At 33.0% G+C, this 24,959-nt stretch overlaps 3 protein-coding genes across 3 annotated transcripts; 1 reads left to right on the forward strand and 2 right to left on the reverse strand.

The window, feature by feature from the left end:
- Positions 1 to 4,113: 4,113 nt before the first annotated feature.
- On the reverse strand, positions 4,114 to 5,010 carry LOC122587817 (uncharacterized protein At4g00950-like). The gene is made up of 2 exons (XM_043759982.1): positions 4,411 to 5,010; positions 4,114 to 4,161 (listed from the first exon to the last, which is right to left on the reverse strand). The coding sequence occupies exons 1-2, from the start codon at positions 5,008 to 5,010 to the stop codon at positions 4,114 to 4,116; spliced, it is 648 nt and encodes a 215-aa protein (XP_043615917.1).
- An 809-nt stretch (positions 5,011 to 5,819) lies between these two features.
- Positions 5,820 to 6,562, reverse strand: LOC122586147 (phytolongin Phyl2.2-like). Its single transcript, XM_043758252.1, has one exon. The coding sequence runs from the start codon at positions 6,540 to 6,542 to the stop codon at positions 5,883 to 5,885; it is 660 nt and encodes a 219-aa protein (XP_043614187.1). The 5' UTR covers positions 6,543 to 6,562; the 3' UTR covers positions 5,820 to 5,882.
- Positions 6,563 to 17,220: 10,658 nt separating this feature from the next.
- Positions 17,221 to 22,685, forward strand: LOC122587822 (structural maintenance of chromosomes flexible hinge domain-containing protein GMI1-like; the record flags this gene model as incomplete). The annotated part of the gene is made up of 17 exons (XM_043759987.1): positions 17,221 to 17,241; positions 17,308 to 17,424; positions 17,527 to 17,847; positions 17,941 to 18,044; positions 18,136 to 18,313; positions 18,396 to 18,504; positions 18,616 to 18,710; positions 18,884 to 18,982; positions 19,056 to 19,122; positions 19,250 to 19,332; positions 19,418 to 19,699; positions 20,252 to 20,296; positions 20,391 to 20,505; positions 20,849 to 21,059; positions 21,234 to 21,431; positions 21,519 to 21,830; positions 22,268 to 22,685. Coding segments are annotated over 17 exons (2,562 nt in total), but the record flags the coding sequence as incomplete, so codon positions are not given.
- Between the last annotated feature and the right edge of the window lie 2,274 nt (positions 22,686 to 24,959).

Here is a 24,959-nt window from a genome sequence, read left to right on the forward strand (position 1 = left end):
CAGCGGGGATGGTGGTTTGTGGGGTGGCGGTGATGAAAAAGAAAAAAAAAATAAGCCGACGGCGGTGGATGGTGTTTTGATGGTGGTTTTTGGGGCGGTGGTGGATAGTGTTTATTGGGGATAACGTACATAGAAGGTGGATTGCGGCGGTGGATGGTGGTATTTGGGGCGATGGTGGATGGTGTTTATGGGGGGAGAAAATCAAAGAAGGGGAGAGAGAGAAAAAATAGGGTAGTGTAAATTAGGAGGGCATAAAAGACATTTTAAAGGTAGAGGTGTTAAAAGGGGTTAGGTAGTTTGCTTATTAAGGGAGTATAGATATAATCTAACTATTAAATAAGTTAAGAAGATTTGGCAAAGGATAAGCATCTGGTGTAAAATCCCTCTTATTTTCTTGTTCTCGGTGAAAGACTTGTTCGAATTCTATCAAACCGGGGATTTGGGAAAGGTGGAAAAAGAAATCATTAAATGCATCGTGTTCGTGGCTTGTTGGTGTTTTTGGAAGGTACGAAACGAGAAGAGATTTAACAACGGCGGGGTCAATACAGAGAAGATTTTTCAAGACATACGATCGATAGGCTTCCTTTGGTATAGATATAGAAAGAAACATTGTACGATTAGTTGGGAAAATTGATGTAACTTTGTTTTATACTAATATGGTTGTATAATTCGCCGAACCACTAGTTTGGTGGTGAAGGCCGTGTGAATAAAAGTTAACTTTAAAAAAAAATCTAATAAGTTAAGAAAACAAAAGACGAGAAAAAATCTAGTGCTTGAAGGGCATGAAGGACCCACACCCCTCGTCTTTACCTTCAGTTAACCAACGAAACCGGCCAGTTATCGAAACAAACTACGCGCTGTGTCGGTTTGGAAAGGAAAAATGACACGCATCGACAAGTAATTGATGATTACATCTTCGGTTCTTGAGTTATCTACCATAAAACGTGTTCCATATAGGTGCTTCTCAATTTGAAATTTAAGAAATAAGTGTATTATTTCTTTGTAACGATATATTATTCTACTCATATTTTTAAATTTACACAAATATTAAATTACACGATTATATGAGAAATGGTATCAATTCCCACTGTTAAGAAATAAGTGAATTATTCCTATATAATTTCTTTGTAGGTAGAGTGGTAATTGACATGGCTAATAGATGACAAGATTGAGATTCTTTAAAGTTGATCCAACTTTACCTAACATTGAATATTCAATTGTCAAGATTTAAATATTATATTTTAATCTTGACCTATGGATTTATTTTAATCTTGACCATTGGATTTAATTAAACGGCTAAAGTAGATCCAACTTTAGATGGATCAACTTTAGTGAATCCTAATAGAGGATGACAAAAACATGATGAAAAAAGGTAACAAGAGAAAGTTTTTAATCTCCACCTCGAAATTGAGTTTTTAAGCTCGAGTTGAGCCAAACAAAAGATGGCCGCTTGATCGAAAACTTATTAGTCGGTTTATCTAGTATGGGGTTCTCCTCATTATCTTAAGTTGAATGAGCTTTATGAGTTTAATGATTTTCAATCGACTTAAACAAATCAAACGAGCTTAGTCGCATATAGAGCTGTTATAAATGAGATTATATGAACTTGATTTGTTCTATGACTCTATGAGACAAGTTTACAAGCTTGAAAATCAGATCGATTGAATAGTTATCTTAATCTTAATATATATTATAAGACAGTCGAACTAATAATTTATTAACTAATCAAATCACTCAATTTTATTAAATTGATTCTCGGTTATTTCATCATTTAATTTAATTATAAATTAAAATTCCTAATAATTCTTATCCAAATATATTATTATATTAATATTTGTATAAAAAGTCTCATTAATTTGTACTTTTTTGTATTCCTTCAATAATTTACACTTTTTAACCCTGAATACTTAATTTATATTTATTTTTAGTTATCAACTTAAATTGATTTTTTTCGCATTTTTTAATTATTTAATTAATTAAAAAAATTCAAAATATGTTCAACAGATGTAATACAATATATGTGTTCGAAAAGTATATTCTTTTAAATTTGTTTTTACATATATTTTTTTACATTTAATTTTATATATTTAATAATTTATCTTATCTTTAAAATGTTATAAACAATCAGTAATGTAATCACATCCATTATATAAACAACAGAAATGATTAATCCTCCTAAATATCAAAGAATATGAAGACAATCCTAATCGTTATCTAATTATCATATGACATGTGATTGAAAATAAACTTATTTGTGTTATGGCTGACATCATGATCCAATACATATAAAAGAAAATGAAGACAATCCTAATTGTTATCTAATTATCATAGGACATGTGATTGAAAATAAATTTATTCGTGTTATGGCTTGCATCATGATCCAAGACATATATTTGAATGTCAAGTACAAGATCACAAGTTTGTTTATATTTTAATTTTTAATTATCTTTTATAATAATATCTTATTATGAGTACAACTGGTTTAAAAAAGTTAAAATAAACTAATTCGTGTTATGAGTCCGCTTTATGATCCAAGACATATATTTGAATGTCAAGTACAAGATCACAAGTTTGTTTATATTTAAATTTTTAATTATCTTTCATAATAATAACATATCATGAGTATAACTGGTTCAAAAAATTTATAATAGAGAAATTATTGTAGCATGTGCCATGTAAAATGATTACGACAAACAATTTCATCAATATGTCTCAGCTAATAATGACAATGACGAACCTGCTATTATTGTACTATAAGTTGTAAAGTATAACACTTGAAACCGTATATCTTTAAAAATTATAAGCTTTTATAACTTAAAAGATAAAAATCTTACATTCATAACATCGTAAGTCCCGTGTCCAGTGTTAAATACAGGTCTAAAAGTTAGAATGAATTTAAACTATGGTCAATCGACAAACCCCATACAATCCCTGACGGCCCTACCTGGAGCATCTATTGGAGCATCTACACAGACGATGTTACCACAGGGAAAAAATAGAGGTGTATCGGCCCTACCAACTGATTCAACGGAAAATGTCAATCAATTGATTCAACGGAAAATGTCACATAGATAAATTACCTAACGCTATGTTTAAAAAGGGTAGGATATTTTAGTTTAATTGGATTAACTTATATCGATCATTATTGTCATAATAATACATCAATTAGGCTTGGAGGTGCAGAGTGTACGTCTATCTGAATTTATTATAATGTTAGGGGCTCGGGGGTTCGCACCCCCGAACGCTGGGTCCAAGGGGCGGCAGCCCCTGGCGGGGTACAAAGGGTAGAGCCCGTGGGGTCAAGCTGTCAGTATGGAAAATTTTTATTTCCATTAAATTGTTTTGTTATGAATAAATTTTCGGAACTTACAGGAGTTGTTTTGGCAACTTCAAAAGCCTTGTAAATTAACCGTCAATTTGACAGTTAATGGGCCATAAGTTAGATTAACGCTCCATAATTTTCCCTCTGGTCGAATTGACACTGTTTTTTCTCAAACATAAAACACATAAAATATTCTTAATCTTTGATTGTATCCGATTAAATAATTTGGATAAACCGCCAAATTAATTCAATCTGAAAGCGATTACGTGCCTTCAATGATTGTTTATATCCGGTTATCTGTTCGTTATTTGCGAAATTCTCCAACAAAAAAAAATTAAGTGGATTTGTATTTGTAACCTCTATTGTTATGTTGCATGTCTTTCATCTCTAGACTATTATCGTAGAGATTAAGAGAATAATACGAGTAGTTCATTGTGACTATTAAACAAACACATGTATTAATTTGTACATCAAAGTTTGCTTTTAAACAATGCCAATTGATGTTGCATGACTGTCTCGTTCAAAATTTTATATATGCTATCACTGCAACTAACACTTATTTCTAAAGTCTAACTAACACGATCAGTTAATTCTCAAACAAGATCCATGATACAAAATGTCATATCAAAAGAGAAAAAATACCACCATCCATCTACTAGCTTATAACGCAATTAGCCCATCACTTGGGCATGATAGCTCCTCTACTTAACTTCACCCAATGCAATCGCAGTATGTACATGGCTTGCGTGCTCAAGCATTTTGGTGAAACATATTTTACTAATGGTAGCAGCTTATCGTCTCCATGGGACGACTTGATTTATGCCCTCATACATGTTTTCCTGTCAACACACACAAACAGTTGGTTAAGCGGTTAAGCACCTTGTTAACAGGTTAGATCGATTGATTGAATGGGTAACAGCTTAATTATCTAAGGTGCCCCAATGCATATATATAAACAAGTTAACATGTCATATATATTTAGTTACTCTAATCATGCTTACTATATATATACATACCCGTTTTAAGCTATTATCCAACCCATCTGACATGTTCATATCGTCACATCACACGATTTTGTTTGAACTTACCAAGATAATAGAAGTGGTTCCATCTAAAGGAAAAAATCTGTGTATTCTGGAAAGTTTTTTGCTCTTTAACTTGGAATCGAGAGAATATGAAAGGCCATCAGATGAAGTTGAAGTCGAAAATGAAGTATCTCCACTTCCTCCACTGACACTACCTCTGCTGCTGATATCCCTGAAACCATCCCAACTCCACGAACTATACTTAATGCGTGACGTTTCCTTAGACATAATCTTTCTCAACGGATTTATGATCTTCCACTTACTCTTACCAACTATCCAACTCGAAGATTGTGTGTCTACATCGGGCCCATCCAAAACAGTTTTTGGTGACAGTATGAATTCCCTTTTGCTCTTAGAACTGAACATTCTTGGAGGGAGATCTAATGACCTGAAGGAATTAGATTTTTGTGGTTGCGGATTAATATTAGTGGTGAATCTTGGTTTTCCGGGTGCCTCTTCCCATTGGAATGGGACGGTGGCTACACTGTGTGATGGTGAAGTGAACCCCCCTTGCAATTGACCTGGTTTTTTGAAACGTTGCGAATATAGTAATAGTTTAGGTGACATATAACTTGGTTCTTGCAGTTCCTCTTTGATCTCCATCTTCTTCTATCTGTCTCTCCATTAATTCTAGTACATGTATGTATATATATTGTTGTTTTTGGGTCCACCAGCTGCTTCTTTACCAAAATACAAATGGTAGCTAGATTCTCATTGCAGGCCAATTTAGATGTCAAAATTGCCTATGGACAGAATTTGCTACAAGCCAAATGAAAAGTTACAATTAGATACAATATACTTGAGCTTTTGTAGTTGTTTACAACACCAAAGACCATAACTCTTTCTGCTGATAACCGAATCATTTATACGGCTTGCTGTCAAAATCCTGGACGAATGTTTTGAGACTAGAATAGTATGCTCAAAACCGGCAAATCATGAATATTCTTATACCAAATTGTCATAGGTTCGAGTCACAATATGTCATCCTCGGAGACCATACAAATACTTATGTTGATAAAGTCAAAAGAAGATCTCAAGTATGTTTTATGATCTTTGATTACCTTTGACACCTCCAAAAGTATTGGAAAACTACAAGTGTGCATTGACTATATTGACTGCCTAACTAAAACATGCTAAAGTGTGAACTACTAGTATAGTTACTAATTAAACGCCAATGCCTAGATTTGAACCTGGCTTCAAGAGAGGTAAAACCTTCCACCTCCTCTTCTGACCACTAGACCAAGGGCTCATTGGTAGCAAAAGTAGACTTACCAATTACTTGATGGAACAAATGACAGTCACATATTTCATTATAGTCAAGAATATACAAAACCAAACATCATATAAGACCACTAATAAACAACAAAAACTTATGATATGTTGTAAGTTTCTAATATACACAAAGTGTTCCATCATTACCAATTTACAAGTATAAGAGTATAATGAGGGCTATCAACAGTTAAATAACACTACACTTAATGATCAGTAACACACTGGAAACCATTGCAAACACAAAGCCAAATCACAAACAAACCAACACAAATAACCAAATCCATAGTCAACACAATCAACACTTGCTTCTTCCAAATGTACCTCCCTTTTTGTGTCTTACCCCCACTCGAAACACTCACATCATCATCTGAATATACGTCTGTTTTGTCTTCTTCCAATTCGTCTTTGTTTAACCGTTTCTTCCTTCTAACAGAATCTGAACTCCCTGAATGACAATCTTTCAAACTTTCTGGCGACGACACTGCATCGATTTCCAAATCCAAACCAAGAAGCTGGTGAAACACCGGACTAAATTCTCTTTGAAAACAATGCGACTTCATGGTATCAGAACCACAAGTATCCATCATATCAATAAACGCATTTTGTACGTTCTTGAGAAACAACAAACACTCGGGCTTCTCTAGTGACTCGTCAAATATACCAAAGTATACAAAAGGATGTACAATGTGAAACATGTAAGTTTTGCCAAGAACAGTATGCGAAAAGATTGAATGAAACGGTGGCGTTTTCTCTAGACACTTTATAGCTAGATCACTATATGCATCTTTTGAGGTGTATTCAGCTAGAATTGTAGTGTCTTTGGCAATGCAAGTGTACAAGATTAAATCAGGGTTCAAACTCATTGTTTCAAAATGATATGGTATGATTCCTTTTGTATTTTTAGATATATAAAGTTATATATGTATTCATCATATATGCACAATGCACTTATGATTATTATTCTTTGCGTATGGATTAATGTTTGGAGTAAAAGTAGGATATATGCATGATTGATTGATACTTTTCCCATAACTGAAGTTACAAATATTTGCAGGTTGTAGCCAGTGAGACATGACTGGGACTTGGTGTGCATATGGAATTTATATATATGTTCATGATTGATTATGTCCATTGGTGATATAAGTAGTTGGTGACTTTACTTCTAATCTACATTTAGTGAATTAAATAGGGCTTTGGATATACCTTATAAAGCTTATATAACTAAAACTTGATAATTAACTGTAATGAGATATGTTACTCGATATGCGATAATATGTGAATTTTGACAAAGGTCTCTAACACTTCTAACACAACTCTTAATATTCAAATCCTTTCATTTGTACTTTTGAGGTTAATCAAACATTCAAACCTACTATCTATCTATTATATATTAATAAACAAACTACCCTCCCCTCTTTTCAACTATCTACTTTTAAAATATCCAAAATACCCTTAATTCTCAACACATTTCTAACTCACACACTAAATCTACCCAATATATATATCTAAAATATTTTACACCCATGTTTTATCTCCTTTATTAATTAATTAAACTATTTACACATAATATCTATATAATATTCTTAATAAAGTTATTTATAATAGATACATCTCTTAACTATAAAATAACTACACTACCATTTACGTCAATTACTTTTAGATTAATAACCACATCGTTACCACCACCGCCACTAGCACCACCCGTTGCCGTCACCGCCGTCGTATTGCGCGGGTACCCATTTCGTACTATATTGTAAAAAAAATAGCTTTTTATTTATAGAAATGTTGAAACTTGTGTAATATTTACACATAACACCCTTTCAAATGTTTTATTATACTATCCGCTTAACAATACTAATTAATTTACACTATTAATCATTTATCTTCCAAAATATCACAATTAACCATTTAGATAAATTACATTTACATCAATAACTTACACCACCCAACACCGCCTTCGTCACTAACAATCGGCCTCACTACCACACCGTCATCGTGACGACTACCGATGCATCACGCGATTACCGTTCTAGTTTATATACACGGGCAAAGTCAATAACCAATTTTTCACTCAACTTGACATCTATTTAAACAAAATTACTTTCATCTAAATAATTATATAAATTAACAAAATTAATAAAGAATTTTCCACAGATCAAGCTTGAAGCCATTTAAACAAAATAACATAGACCTAGTGTCATTCATGCCCTATCTCTTATTCCCTCCGTCCCACTAATAGTGTCCTGTTTTAAATTTTTAAAGTCTTTTTTTTTTTTTTTACCATTTTGACCAAAAATATTTTTATTTGTATTGCATAATACTTGATGGAAATTATATGAATAAATTGAGGTTTAGATGTGTTTTCATTGGGTATAATTTTCGTCAAGTATTATATAATTCAATAAAAAATATTTAAGGTCAAACTTACATAAAATAGACTTTGAATATTCAAAACTAGACACATTTAATGGGACGGAGAGAGTATATAAATAAGACAAGATTGCTTCTAGAAACTTTTTTACTTATGTGACATACCATCATTTTTTCCTAAACGAATTTTAAAAATATATAATGTCATAATAGATTTTCTTTTCTTTCAAAAACTATTTTTTATATTAGACAATATGTAATCTCTTTTTTTTCATATTATTTTTTCAACCTTAATTTTTTAAAATTAATATGAAAAATAATCGATTGTATCCTAACTCTTTAATTTTAGTTTCATATCTACAATTGATTTATGATAGTTATTTTTTAATTTTTTTCATCACCTTAATCGGTTTTATATATTAACATTCATCTTTACAAGTATGTTGTTATCTCCGTATCAAATTATAATGTATTGACAACAAATTACATACATATTTCTATATATTTTTGGTTTTGAATTTTTAATTAAGCGTCCCGGGTTGAACCCGGGCTGATTAGCTAGTAGTATTAGATAAGATTCTTCGATTTATTCGTTTAAAATGAAAATCAAGTATTCGTTATTTTTCGTAAAATGATTCTTATCTATTAATCATTAAATATAGAGTAAATTACACTTTTTGTCCATAAAATTGGCACGTTTTTTACTTTTGATCCCTAAACTTTAAAAATTAGAATTTTGACCCTAAAGTTGGCCAATTTTTTCAATAATCGTCCTTTGGCCTTACGGCGTTAAAAATAGTCGTTAACGTACGCACGTGCTAGACACGTGGGGGGACTAATGTCATTTCACCTTACATCGAGGGACGAAAAGTGAAAAAATAGTTACTTGAGGGACGAAAAGTGAAAAAATAGCTACTTGAGGGACGAAAAATGAAAATCATACAAATAAACTTATTCTTCCATTTTTTCTTTTCCGGTCATCTTTTCCGATCATTTTTACCGATGGAATTTTCCGACTTTGAATCCAAATCTATACCACAAACAAATTCATTTACTCAAAATCCTGACATTCAAAACACAACCAATCAAACAAATTATAGTTCAAACATGTCAGTCATCTTTTTTTTTTCTAAATTTTGATTTTAATTGAAAAGAAGACGGTGGATGGTGGTGATTCTAGGTGGCGGCGGTTGGTTAGTGGTGAATGTAGACGGCGGTGGTTGTAGATGGCGGTGTTTGGTGGTAATTGTAAGCGGTGGTGGCTGGTGGTGATTGTAGTGGCGGTGGCTGGTGGTAATTATAGGCGGCGGTGGCTGTGGGTGGCAGTTGCTCGTGGTGGTTATAGACGGCGGTGGCTGGTGCTGGTTACAGACAGCGGTGGCTGGTAGCGAGGCTGTTGTTGGTGGTTATTAGGTGGTGGTGATTAGAGAGGCTTGGCGGTAAAGGAGAAATAAATGTCTAGTCGGAAAATTTCATCGGAAAAGAAAGAATGGAGGAACAAATTTATATGTATGATTTTCATTTTTCGTCCCTCAAGTAGCTATTTTTTCACTTTTCGTTCTCAAGTAGCTATTTTTTCACTTTTCGTCCCTCGTTGTAAGGTGAAATGACATTAGTGCGCTCACGTGTCTAGCACGTGCGTACGTTAACGACCATTTTTTAACGCCGTAAGACCAAATGACGATTATTGAAAACATTGGCCAACTTTAGGGTCAAATTTGTAATTTTTACATTTTAGGGATCAAAAATGAAAAACGTGCCAACTTCAGGTACGAAAAGTGTAATTTATTCTTAAATATATGTTAGTTATATAGGAGTTCTTTAACTTAAGAATTGTGGTGACGACTATTAACTACACTCAAAAGAAAGCATCCACCATAGTTCGTACATGGTGTTATTACACATAGTGAATTTGTGATCTATGAAACACACAAAAACCAAAAATAAAGTCTGAATTTGGTGTATATATATATATGAATTATGATAGCCTGATTTAGTTAGTACAGATAATTATCATATAGCAAATAGCAACAACAACAACAGGACTCAATCCTTGAGCGGGGTATGGGAGAGGTAAGCTGTAGACAGTCTTACCTCTACACAAAGGTAGAGAGACTGCTTCCATAGGGACCTCCGGCCACAAAGGAGTGCAAGACGAAAAATGAGAATTGTTTAGAAAATCATACCTGTGTGCCGAGAATCGGAAAAGAAGAAAATACCTGTCTGCTGGGTCCGTCTACTATGCGGGTCGAACGAGTATCAATCATGGGCCCTACCGATATCTTAGAAACATGTTTGACAATACAAATACAAATACGAAAGCAACCATATTGGGCATATTAAACAACATAAAAGTATCAAACTAATACGTAACTCGAACAAGTAGTGAGAAACAACCAAGACAAACATACATATAAATAAGAAATGACAAAACCTGAAAGGAGCCCGATTGGGCCAAGGCAGTAACGACTTCTAAACAACCTATGGAAAAAGGAACTTAGGCCGCCTAGCTATACTAATCCTAGTCCTCTCACCGGCTCTCCAAACCATTAAACTAGTCCTAGACACCTAGTCCTCTAGATAAACTCTCATTGGTCATGTCCTCCGATAGACATTTTGGGGGAACAAACACAAGAGTAACCTCCCCCCTCGGTTTAGGCCTCTCGAGACTCAAGGCCAAAAACCCCTACGAAAGGTCACAGAGAACCAAAGTCTAAATAAAAAGTCTACTTAATCTAAAACCCATATGCCTTACCCTCGCATTCCATTACCTCTACCTGGAAGCTCCTCTAGCGCATTCGGAATTCCGTACTTCCACCTCCATCTACCTACCACTCTTCCTGTCACGTCAAAATCCTTTGTAGCGTAGCTGAGCCATTTATCTAGGCCAAACCCTCACAAACCTCCTTTGGCAAGGCAATATGGGAAAAGATGACTATTTAGGTCGCTCAAAAATCCTACCCTAACCTAATATTCTACTCTAATCCTAGTTCTCCATGCCGTCCTATCCGACGTCATGTCCTCCGACAGGCCAAGTTCTATTAGGTCCTTCGCTAATCGATCCTCCCACCTCATCTTAGGTCGTCCCCTTCTTCGTATGCCGTCCACGTGAATAGACTCCGCTCTCCTTAGTGGTGCAGTTTCATCCCTTCTCCTAACATGGCCAAACCATCTCAAGCACTCTTCCCTTAGCTTGTTAATGATGGTCCCTACTTCAAGTTCTGCTCTAAAAACTCCCGTCGGGATCCTGTCTGCTAAGGTCTTCCCGCAAGTCCACCTTAACATCTTCATCTCAGCTACCTCTACTCGAGCTGCTTGGGCTTTCGTCATCGCTCAACATTCTGACCCGTATAGCATAGTCGATCTAATAGCCACTCTATAAAACTTCCCTTTCAGCTTTAGCGGGATCCTCTTTTCGCACATGACTCCAGTAGTTGCTCTCCACTTCATCCATCCGGCATGGATTCGATGTGTCGCAAAAGACTCCTTCGGACGCAATATCCGGCCCCCAATGCTAATAACCTCATCCCCATTTTATCATATCTCCTGCTTATCGAAGTCACATCTAAGGTATTCTGTCTTCTCTCGCCTCACGCACAAACCATGGTCTTCAAGGGCTTCTCTCCATTTCTCTAGCCTCTGGTTTAGTTCCTTCGTCGATCTCGCTATCAGCGCAATGTCATTGGCAAAAATCATACACCACGGTAGTTCCTCCTGTAGGCCCCTGGACAGTTCGTCTAAGATCAACGTAAAAAGGTATGGGCTAAGCGCCGAACCCTGGTGTAGGCGCATATCTACCGAGAAAAGTTCCGTGTTCCCCACAGGAGTTCGAATATCGGTCCTCGCCCTATCGTACATATCCCTAATAACCCTAATGTATCTCCCGGTAACCCTTTTCGCTTGTAGCGTCCTCTAAATCAGCTGTCGTGGCACACTATCGTATGCCTTTTCCAAATCTAGGAAGGCACAATGTAGCGCTTTTTGTCTTTCCCTATATAGCAAATAGCAACGGTTGCAAGTAACTTTTTGTCAATTAGCTCAGATAGTCCAGTAAATTATACGAGCCATTAGCAAGTTGTGAATATCTTTTTATCAATGGGCTCAATAGTCCAAAAACCCAAAATGGATATACACTCTTCAAAGAATATATCCAAAATTTTCACATAACGACGAAAATATATTATATGAACTGTAAACTCTATGAACTTATGAAGTCATATGAAGAGGTCTCAAGAGGAAGAATAAAATGTTTCAATTTGACGAATAAAATGTTTCAATATATTTCATTATTTAATTTAAGTTATAATATAAAATAGGTTTTGTAAATAAGAATAGGATATACTCGATGATATAATATATAGAGTGGTTTTAGGTAAAATAAAATAAGCATTAAAGTAAAACAAATAAAGCAATAAATTTTTCTTCACTGAAGATCACCGTGCATCATGAAAATTATCGTGCATCAATAGCTTCGTGAATCCCCGTGCATCAATTTAACCATGATCTAAGGATCAAGATCTTGTCTAATTTATTTTACTTTAATACTTGCTTTACACTACCCAACCCAACCCCTAGATAGAGCAAGTGGATAGATGATCTTACTCTAATCTTAATTTTATCTTAACATATATATATTAAAGAAATTAATTTTTTTTCAATTGATCAATCATAACTTTCATTTTTTTAATTTAAGTTGTAAAATATGTAATTAAATTACATTATTTAAATTTTTATGGATTTTATAACTAAATAGGAAACTTATTTCTACTTTTGATTTTATGTTACTCCCTTAAAATTATTTTTTCCCCGCATCTCTCTCTTTATCTTTTTTCTTAATTTCCTTTTTTTTTCTATGTTTTTAATTTCCTAATAAATACACTATTAACAAACGAGGAATGCTAGATTGACAAACAACTTACAAACAAAAATTTATAAACAAATCTTCTACCAATCAAATCAAGTTATGTTTTCTCTTTCTTCTTTTTCTTTCTTTGATGATTGGTCCACATCACAAGAAAATGTGTTTGTAACCATTTGTTTGTACATTGTCTGTAAATTTAGCATTTCTCCAAACAAAATCAACACAATTTTTGAGAAAGAAAACTATCATTTAATTATTTTATAGCTTTTAACCGTGAAAACACTATGAACATTAAATTTGAAACACAATTCATAAAACACATTTTTTTAAAGTTGTTCGTCCATTACCCGGAGTTGAAAACTAGTTATTATATTAATATTTATTTAGGAAATCTCATTAAATTATAATTTTTAAAAGTATTTATGAAAGATGGTTTATGATGAGTTATGACTATGAACGAAATTTGAATAGATTAGATTAGATTTTTTAGCTAGAAAAATAATCGTAAAAATCTCCATATATGAGTGTAGAACTGTAGATAGTTTAATTTTATTTTTATTTACAAAGTCATGTCACATTTAATTTTCTACCACCAAGTAATCTGCGAACAAACAGTAATTTGGACACATAAAAAAAAATAATAATAAAAATAAAACAGTAACTAAAACTTAACACACCAGGCTCATTTTAGCACCTGCTAGGCTGCTAGTATAGCCCCCTATTACGTACTTACATACACTCACACTCTGCTTATGCTCTGTAGTCTCTATATATTTCTTTCAGTTGTCAGCACTCAGCATAGCAAAACAAATACTAGTAAATATTAATCTTTTTTTTTTTTAATCAATCCACCTCCAAATTCCATTCTCTTCAACAACAAAAATATATACTCTTAAACAAAGAATCCAACTATCTATCTACCATTTTTGGTAAGCATTTCATCACTACCTTTTTTTTTCCCTCAATTTTTAGCAAATTCTTATCATTTATTAACTTAAGTACCCGACTTGCTTTAGTGAAATATACTTTGTCATTTTTTTATAAAGTTTATATAGTACTTGTTATTCGTGTGTTATTTTTGCAGTTGTTGTTTTCTAATCATTAAAATATTATTGTTATCATTGTTAAGTATATGTTTTGTTATCTTGTGTATCTAACAAACTTTTAATATACATATATTGGGTTCTTTTGGCTAATGTGATAACTTATATGGTTGTTATTAACTAGGGGTGTTGATGGGTTGGGTTAATTGGGTTTCGGGTTATTTGGTTCGGGTTTCAAAGAATTATAAGTTAACCCATAACCCAAACCAAATAATATTTGGGTTATTTGGGTTTGGGTTGTTTGGGTTCGGGTTTTTTGGATCAGGTCTTGGTTACCCCAAATAAAATGTCATTGAATTTACGTGCATTAGTTACGCAATATTGCAACAATATAATTTCAATTTCAAAAACTTGAATAATATTGATACTTATATAGACTAAGTTCTTTATTTTCAAATGTGTTGAAACACTTTTGATTATGCGTTTTTTGAATTCTTGAATGAAAAAATGATAATATTATTAGAATAAAAGTCATAGACAAAACAAATAAATTACAAACTATATAAAAATATAGAAACTACTGATATTAAATAAACAAACTTTGACAATATATAACTCTTTTTATATTCATATTTTTATCATCTTTTATTAGTGTATTTTTTAACATCCATTATTATTTAACTTTGCACGTTTCTGATTTTGTTTATAAATGAAAATTTAATATTCAAACAATATAAACTTTAAACAAATTTAATGTGTTATATTAGTGTATATATATATAAACGCATCTTATTTGGGTTATTTGGGTTGACCCAAACTATAACATTTTCACCCACAACCCAAACCAATTAACCTTTAGGTTATTTGGGTTAACCCAAATGACGACCCACAAACCAAATAACCCAACCCGTATCACCCAAACCCATTCGGGTTGGGTCGAGTTATTTGGGTTTTGTTTATTTTCAACACCCCTAGTTGTTATGTTTTGTTTTGTTATTATGTGTATCTATCTTTCAACTGCTTATGGTTATATGACAAAGTGACAAACTTTCAATATATCTACCAATATACTAAAACAGGATTGTGTATTTTTTTAATAGACACTTGGCGCAATCCTTGTACGACATGTGTCACTTTAGGTGTAATTAAAAGAAGTTCCTAATTTATAATTACCTAATTGTAATCAAATACTAATCTCTTTAGATTTAATACAAAAAAGATTTTTGATCGACACCGCGCATTCCTTGCACGACATGTGTCACTTTGGTGTAACTAAAAAAAAATTCCTAATTCATAATTAACTAATTGTAATCAAATACGAGTACTAATCTTTAGATTTAATACATATATCTCATTTTATATTAAGTTTCCATATATATTATTTATAAATAACTACAATGTTAACATCAAAACGGAATACTAACTATCTTAAAAGATAAGATATATGCTAAGTTTTAAATATCTAATTAAACAAATATATATACAATTTGTGGGGTTTAATATAATACCCGAGCGTTGCAGCGGTGAGATGGTGGGGGTGATAACTAGGTTATAGAGTGTGATAGGTCATAGGAGTTGATAGAGTATGATAGTCAAATGCCTTAGCCGTGCGGGTTCCGTCTTCAGATTTAAAAATTCGTCGAAAGTATATCGAATGACATCTCTAATGAAAGAGCATGAAATTTTAAGAACACCCATATAATTTTTATAATTTATCGATGTACGTTTTTCACTTTTTTGAGATAAAAGATTTTGAATGAATTGGAGGAATAAATGATTTATGGAGGAGAGAGAAAAAAATGATTGGTTGAGATTTGAGGAGAGAGAAAGGGTATTATAGTTATTTTAGGTAAATATAGAATAGATAGAAGGGACATTTTGGGAAAGTACTTAAAATCAATATTAAAAATTTAAGTTCAATGTTGAAAATTAGAGACTTTTTGCTTTATAATATAGTATAGCTATAGATGTGACTGCTTTTGTATCCAAAGTTAGGTATCTAACCGATACATATTCTCTATTAGTTATCATCAAATATCATATAATCCGTACATCGTACGGGTATTAAGACTAGTATATATATATATATATGTTTATATTCTTTTATTTGGCTGATGCGAAAACTTATATAGTTGGTTACGTTATGTTGCAAAAAATTTGAAATCATTATAGTCGCGTAGTATGTAACTCAGCATGTTTTGTTATTGTGTCTATTTGCTTTGAGATTGTATACTCTTTTGCGTCAAACTTCCAATACATTGATATCGTACGTATCTAGTTACCTATTCGTCGTGTAACTGGTACTTTTGCTGATGTGTAAACCATATAAGTGCCACTTTCGCAAAACCGGCTCCATAAACTGAAATTGTTTTGCAGATAGTAAATATCTAGTAGTAGGATCCATAAGAAAGCAAATCATGACAATTTGGATACAATTTGGTGCCTCTAGGCAATTTTTGTTATTTTGCTAAAATCTTCAGTGTATTTGTTAGTAAAACCAACAGCTGATATAATCATTTTTTTGTAAGTTGGATCAATCTCTAATGCCGAAAAAGAGACCTAATGAGAGTTTGGACACCGGACATTTAACAAAAAGGACGCAGGGTTCTGGTGTAATGAGCAGCCAGGATGTTGGTTCAAGGGGAGTTTACAAGCTCAATATCTTGTTGCCAAACGGAATGGCCGTGTTGGTGAAGTTACCCGAAGGAACAGGGTCTGTTACTGTAGAGAATTTGGCTGATGAAGTGAAACAACAGTTTGATAGAGCCATACAAGGGAGAAATACAAGTACCCCAAAGGAACCTATTAAATGGGATGCGGAATTGAGTTTTGTTGATGATCATGATTTTGTGCTTAGAAATTCTCTCAACCTGACTAAATTAGAGTTGAATAAAGTTTATAATTTGAGGCTTAGTGTAAGTCCTTGTTTTCATTTTCATATACATTTTTGTTTCGTTCTTTGAATTTGTTAAGGCTGTTTGTAATGGGTTGATAATGTCTCGTATCAGGATGGATCTAAACCTGTGAGGTTTGTTACTTGTTACCAGCTCATTGGCAAAAAATGTAACCAATTTGTTTGGGGGGTGGGGAGGCAAGTTTAATTGGTATGCACAATGCAACTTATTATCTATATAAATGTTCGTGTTCTATATAAAAACATATATAAACAAAAACTTTGGGAGGGCCGGGGCTTCATAGTTCTGCCTATGACCAGCTGCCGATGGAAACCCCAATTTTCATCAGCGATAATCTTTCCCAAAACAAAATAATGTCATTGATTCTGGGAAGGTTAGGAATTTTTATACTTATTATAAAACATCATATATAACTACTTAATAACACAAAAATTTATAGTGGCTAGCGGCTGATGCTTCTGAATGGAACACCCAAATCGAGAAGCAATATCAGAAATGCCCTTCCTCAATTGAGATGCTAAATTCAAGACAATGCTGCAAGTTGGGAATAGAAGCGGTTAGTTCATTAAATCAAATAATTAGTAACTTCAATCCTTATTCATTTATACTATTCCATCTTATTTTCATTCTTTATTTATCTTAGTTTCTTTTATTGCAGTCATTACCTGATGAGCGTGAAGTTTATGCTGGGGATTATTCACACTGTGAAATTGTAGCAGTTGTTCGTCCTGCTACTTATAAATCCAGAATTGATTCCAAACAATTAGATCAGAAATATGTGATGAAAGCTAATTTTGAGATGTCACTTGCAATTACTTTTTATCCATATAAAAGTTCTCGAGATGAAAGCAGTATCTATTCTGGACGTATATCACCTTCATCACAAAATGACTTTGATGGTTTGTATGTATTTAAACCAAAATACAAGACGTATCCCCTGTTTCATAAAGCTGGCTTATATACATTGACCTTTTCCATTGTGAGTAACACTAAATTTGTTCAATTATATGAAATTGGTTAGTATTTACAATATATGTGTGACTTTTCAAACTTCTTGTGTAATCATCATCAGAATAGTTCGAGCTGTGAGAAATGTGTGGAGAAAGTTAGAGTTGAACCATCACGTGATGTTCACAAATGGGCACTTGCCAAGAAGATTTCTGATCTTGATATAACGTAAGATGCGTTATATGACATATGTAAAATGTTAATTTTATGTTTCTATTTGATGGTAATTTTGTCTATTAACATGCTGGTTGTTGTTTAGGGTTGGCTGTTCTCACAAACCCATTTCCATATCAATGTTCGATAATTTCGATAATCAAATTCCCTTTTCAAAAGTTCCCGAATTGGTGATCAAGGTGAAGTACACAGACAGTACTATAGTTCAAGTTAACAAATGGAACTCATTTATATCATTAGATAAGTTGGCCCTTATACTTGAGGTATAGTTACGTATATGCTTTTAGTTTGATGTCCTTAATTGGATATTATCTTGAAGTTGATGCATTCTGGTAATTGCTTTAGAATTTGCTTATTGAGATCTCTAATTTGGATGACAATCTGCCAACTTATAATGCTACAATGATGTTATGCCTGCCCGATGGCTCAAACTTATTAGATATCCCCATTAAAGGTGTGCATATATTTGCCATTTTCTGAAATGGAGAATCTTGATTTCTGGGAATTTCTAGTTTGTACTTCGTCTATTTTTTAACTTAGCTTGTTCTGTCTACTGTTACTCTAGTTCTTCCTGGACCTGTAAAATATTTTACAGTGCAACCAGAAAAGTTTGAGAAGCAATTGATTCCGGGCCAAGTAATTAAAGAGTTGAATCTGGAGGTACACGCATCACTTTAGTTTCATACAACAATCTATTATTAATATTATTTTTTTGAAAATGACAATTTATGGTTTGTTTTGTATATTATTATTTTGTTCATGTTTTATAAATCTCAGAAGAGCCATGTGTATGATTTTTAATCCATTTATAAATTATATAATATCTTTTAAAGCTGTTTGATGCATATGAAAATCACGTACAAGAAAATGTAAAGATGGAGTTAATTGCCAATGGATGTGGTTGGCTGGACAGGTCGTCTTCCAGTAAACAGGTGTGTGTGCCTTCTGCAGTTTGTCCTTTTGGCTTGCTAAGTGAGCTTTTCACTCTAAAATTTTTTGTTACAGGTGGATGCTTTTGGGTGCATTGATCTTGGTGGCCTCATGAGAGTTACTGCAGGATATGGAGGAAGTGGTATGATTTATAACATGACAATCTATTTATAATGTTTTTTCCTTGTATTAACCTCACTGTAGATCACATTTTACTATATTAAATTACGATATTCCAGTTCTTATTACAAAATAGTATCTTTATACAGTGTCACTGTCTATTCGTTCAAATGGAGAACTTATCACCAAGGAGTGGCAGATTGAGAAAAGGCAGCTTAGAACTACATCAGTGGTCTGAAGTTTAACTTCATGTTTCTAATTCTAACGGTATGTGCAAATTGCATTAAATTTATTCCAGATATGTGTCATAACTGCAGATACCTGAAACCTGTTTTGCTGGTTCCCAACTTGAAAACCTCGAGTTTGAAGTTATAGATTCCAAGGGTGATGTTGATGTTAACTTTCATGATGAAGATAAGATTGGACAATCTCATATCCTTGTGATAAAATCACAATTCAGGGATATTCATGAATCTGTCAAATATGTGTTTTGTAAAGGCCGCTGCATAGTTCGTTCATTTCCCATTCCTTCTGAAATAGGGGAGTTTAGTGTTGTGGTTGCTCATTCACGTTGTTCAGATCTGCAATTGACTGTTAAGGTGACTTTTTTCTCTTTCAATTTTCTATCTGATTATTGTGACTTGAAGTCTCATAAATTAGTCTTCAGTTGTTGTATAAATTGAGTTTAACTATCCAATAATTTGGGGAATAAGCTGTTTCATACAAGCTGCAATGTAAATGCCAAAATGGTTATTTAATGGAACTCTTTTTTCTTATCTTCTTTAAATACTATTTATCTGCGTTTCTGATTGTTAATACTTCTACTATGAACAGGATAATTGTTTAAGTCTTACTGTAGCTGATTAAAGTCAATTTGCTGTATTGTAACTTATGTCACATAGATGGTTATTGTTATTGAAGATTATGTATGTCTAGTTATACATACATCGTGTTTTATATGAGGATAAATTTCCAAGATCAATTTGGTAGTTTTATTATTGGTTACTCAAACAACAGAAACACTTTTAAACACCATCCCTTGCAATCTTGCATGATGCAACTGCTAAACCACTGGTTCCATTTTTTTTTTTCATATGAAGGAAGATAGTACCTTCGGAAAAATTTGACCCATTAATTCTTGTTTCTTATAGGTTCTTGTTGAGCAACCTCCAAAATCTTTTCTGAATTTCCAGATGGTACATTCACATCTTTTATTGGCATCTTGTAAAATATTTACTGTCTAAAATTTTACACCATTGTTAATTTTATAATGGCACCCTGAATTTTCAGGATCTTGAGAATGAGATTCATGAATATGGTTTGAGTATTGCCAATCATGAAAAGAATATAGAAGAGTATGATGTTCAGATAACAGTAATTGAGTCCAAGCTCTCAGAGTTAGAAGGTAACAATTGTCCTTATGCTTGTTTGATTAGTATACAGTTAAAAAATTAGGATACATATAGTCAAATTTACTGGATTCTTCGATCATCACATGCATAATTTTCCCTGTCTAGGAATTTTTTTTTTTTTTTTTGATAATTTTTTTACAATTTTACTCTATCCCAATTCCAAAAATAATCATCCTATTTAGAATTCAAAATTCAGATTTTCAAATCAAACATCAGCATGGCATTGAATCTTATTCTACTTTCAATTACTGTATGTTACTATGAAATTAAATATGAAATGATTCATAAATATGAAATGATTCATAAATATGAAATGATTCGGATTTCATTATATAGGTATTCAACGCCGAACTCGTTTTATTGCCGAATATGGCACGCCAGGAAAAGAAGAAATTATATATTGGGTTGAATCTAAGGTTGACAGTGCTGCTTCTCTTGTCATGACACTCTTGAGAGAACTGTCAGAAACAGATTGCCGTCGCTTGATGGGAAATATTATTGGTGTTGTTGCACTTTTAGGAACAACTCCCACTTTGAATCTTAGCAGGTGAAACCAATATGCTTCAACTCCAGCAATATGTCCAAACACATTTTTCTAAGCCCTGTTTTACTACCACTGATTTTTTTTTTTATCTGACTTCGATTATCATATAATCAATTTTAAATGCGCACCCAAAAACACCTCGATGATGATTATACCATTTTATTACTGTCTTCTCAGGATATTTGCAGAGTATCTTGGTGATCAAATGCTTGCAATCGTGTGCAAATCTTATGAGGATTCAAGTTTATTTGAAACTTATGAGGAAGATGGCAAGTTGAATCCTAAATTTCCTAATCATGCACTTCATTCGTTTGCAAGAGAACTTTGGCAAACCATCAATGGCCGTTATCTCATTCTATGTATTGAAGATATAAGGTTTCCAAATACCCATATCATTTATAAATGTGCTGTTATAAATTTGAACTACTTGATGGTACACTCATTATTATTTATATTTGGCAGGGCATGTGAGGTAGATAAAGATCTTCAAGGAAAGCTTATATTGCCAAATCCTACCCTTCCTAATGGATCAACAACAGCAGGTTTTCTGGGTTATGCAGTTAATATGATAGATATAGACGTTGATCACATAGACACCAAGACTGATTCTGGTTGTGGTCTTCGAGAAACTCTATTCTATCGTCTTTTTGGCGAGACACAAGTATATAAATCCCGAGAAGAAATGAAAAGGGCGATCTCGTGTATTAAAGATGGTGCTGTGTCCTTGGATGGAGGTATTTTTAGAGGCAATGGTGCTCTGTCTCTTGGATGCTCGTAAGTGCATAGTTCTTAATTAACCTTACCAAATTTTAGTTGATTTATAAACAGATAACTTGTCTAACAAACCTTACTCCAATTTCTTTATATGAAATTTTGGGAGTCTATTTTTGTTTCAGGAAGAACACCATTTAACTTTCAATATACCTTATGACAACTCATAAGTTTTCTAAAACCTCGAATAAAGGTAATTCGTACAGGTCATAGGTCAAAAAAGAAATCGTGTCAATAACGCTGGCCATGTTAACGTGACATGGGCAAAGTAAAAAGTTAACTTACCTCAAAATCTTCAAATATGTAAGGGTTTTTCGGTTTTTCCGTGGCAAACGAAGTTGGTTACCAGGAATAGAACATGGGCCAAACTCAGGTTACATAATCCATATGCTATCTTGTTCTATAGGTCTAACTTGATCTTTTGTTTAACGAATGATCAGAAACCAGGATGTTATTTTCCCAGTAGCTGCTGTAAGAAAAGAGGCATCTCAGAATGACATGCAGTTAAAGATGAAAGAACTGAAGTTACGTCACAACGATACTGTGGACAACTTGAGTGAAGAAAGGAAATGTCTCAAAAGTGTAATGAAAGAGCTCAGCAAGAGTCTTGATTTATACACCAAGTACTTCGACACTCATATATGAAGTGCATTGTATTAGTAAAGTTATTCAGGCGTATAGGAAAGTTTGCTAACCAACTTTTGACACCTAAAGTAGGCTGTATATGGCCAATAGTTACTGGTTATGAAACTTATTTTGAAAGGTTATCTTATTTAGGATGCTATAACGTTTACTTTTGGGGTATTTTATGGTAAATACATTAACATGAATGTTAATATTAATTCACTTGTTGATCTATTATTTTTTGTATTCACTTCTTGATCTGTTTTTTGTATGTTGGCTTGCCTTCCAGCTCATGATTTCTTGATGAACTATATATATACTTTTCTGTTGAATCTCCATGTTCATCATGATCTTTGTTTTTTTTCTCCTGAACATCACTCGATGAGAGAAACCTCACCGTATAATGGTGAAACCTTGCACGTACTCTAGATAACAGAATATTGACTATGGGCTGTTACAAGTACAGAGAGAAAAACGCCAAGGTTTGCGATCCCTTTTAATTTAAACTTGTTATAATAACTAACCTCTCTTCCAAAACCCTTTCTCTTCCAAAACAAGTCTCACAATCTTTTCATCTCTGTTACCAGACTTCTATCTAATCTTTCAATCCAACCTTTCCTATCACGATATCCATCACAATAGAATTCAACCACCTCTATCTACCCCCAACTATTTCAACTGATTTTTCTTTGACCTTACAATCAATAAATAAAAATAAAAATAGAAACGATGGAGACTCGATAATTTTAAAGTTTCTTTATTCTCTATAGAAGGTACAACCCAATTTTTATGATTTTAGCATTATTATCTATGATATTGGAGATTGTAATGATCATGATTCTGATATTATCTAGTAATCTTTTAGGTATATAGGTTTATTAAGTTTTGTTGTTTCTTTTTAGTTCATTTTCATTATGTTTAGTGATCGTTCGGCATGCCTTTTGTTTTGCTGAGTGTTATATTTTGTTGTCTAATACGTGTTATTGATTGTACATTATACACAAGTATAATATGGTATAAGTAACAGTGGTACACTAGTGTGTTAATATTCGAAATTTGTCAATATGTTTGTAAAAAGTTAACTGGTCCTTTTGGTATTGGTTCAGGTTCAAAAAATCGTTGAATTGAAATTTTCAAATAACGGATTATACTGGTTTAATTGATTTACGAATAACCATTCATGAACACCTTAGACATTATGGTATAAAACTATAATTTTGCAACTTCATTTGAAAAACTTTTTTCTTTAAAGACTAGAAATATTATCATTAGACATTTCTAAAGTTCGTTTGGTTGTATCTTTGTCATGCCCATATGGCCATATGCAGTACAATTTCTTGTTTGTATGAAAAAAAGAATAAGACCAAATGTGTGAATAGTCATATTTAAATATTGTAATAATTGAGTCGAGATGCATATTAAACCATATATAAGACCCATGTCAATGGCTAGTTATGGAGCTCGTATTCCCCTATTTCTCCCGTGATACCATTGGCAGCACGGGGCTTAGGCATAGGACGAAGTGGACGACCGACCGAGGTCTGATTTTTTAGGGGCCCGACTTTTTAATTTTTTTTTATGTATATATATATAAAAAATATATGTTGTTAGCTTACAAATTTTAACAATTATTCAAAAATTAAACAATAGTACTTAAAAAAAAATGCTCAAGTAACAAATTCATATAACATTTATCATCGTTTTAATATCTTAGTTTATATAATTATAATTGTTGCATCTATCTTATAAGTGTTTTTTTTTTTTTTTTCGGCTGAGGTTCATCCTCAGAGACGGTACTTTGGCAGCTCTTCTTTTTTGGGGCTCGTTAAAGAATTTCTTACTAGTGGTGACAAGGTGAAGTCGAGAAAGTTATGCCTCTTGATTTTATTTCAATTTGGTATTTTTGTTTGCAATTGCGTAGGAGACTCTTGATTGGAAGTATTTGGAACCATAACCAATAAAGTTTTCCTTATTATTCATGGTATTCTGTTAAAACGAGTCTCTTTTTTTGTTTAAATGTACACGGACAAATCAGTATATATCGTGTACTCATGTTATTTCCGAACAATTTACTGGTCGCTTAAAAGATTACACTTTACACCTCAAAGATTATATGTTCTATTCTTTAAGTGGTCTCGTGAGATGTACTTATGAGTTGATTTTGTAAAGCGCCAACATTAGCAAAGAGGAATTAGAAAATTCCAGTTTCCTTAACATGTAAAGAAATATTATGTGAGCGTCCGTTGTTTGGGCCACTTCTTTACTATAGTATGAAGCATTGAGGTGTTAGAAAAATTTGACTTTTCCTTGACATTGGTTGTATTTTTCTTTTTGTTATGGAAATTGGAATAGCTTCCTTGACATTAGTTAATGCATCACTTGCTCTTCCTTCCGTTTCATCTGTCGTTACGTTACTATATGAATTATGCTAAAAGGAGTGGGACATATTTAGGGGTGGGGATATCCGGCATGTCGTCACATAATGAAACTTCGACGACCATCTAATCT

Source organism: Erigeron canadensis, chromosome 1, assembly GCF_010389155.1.
Source record: "Erigeron canadensis isolate Cc75 chromosome 1, C_canadensis_v1, whole genome shotgun sequence".
Lineage (NCBI taxonomy): Eukaryota > Viridiplantae > Streptophyta > Magnoliopsida > Asterales > Asteraceae > Erigeron > Erigeron canadensis.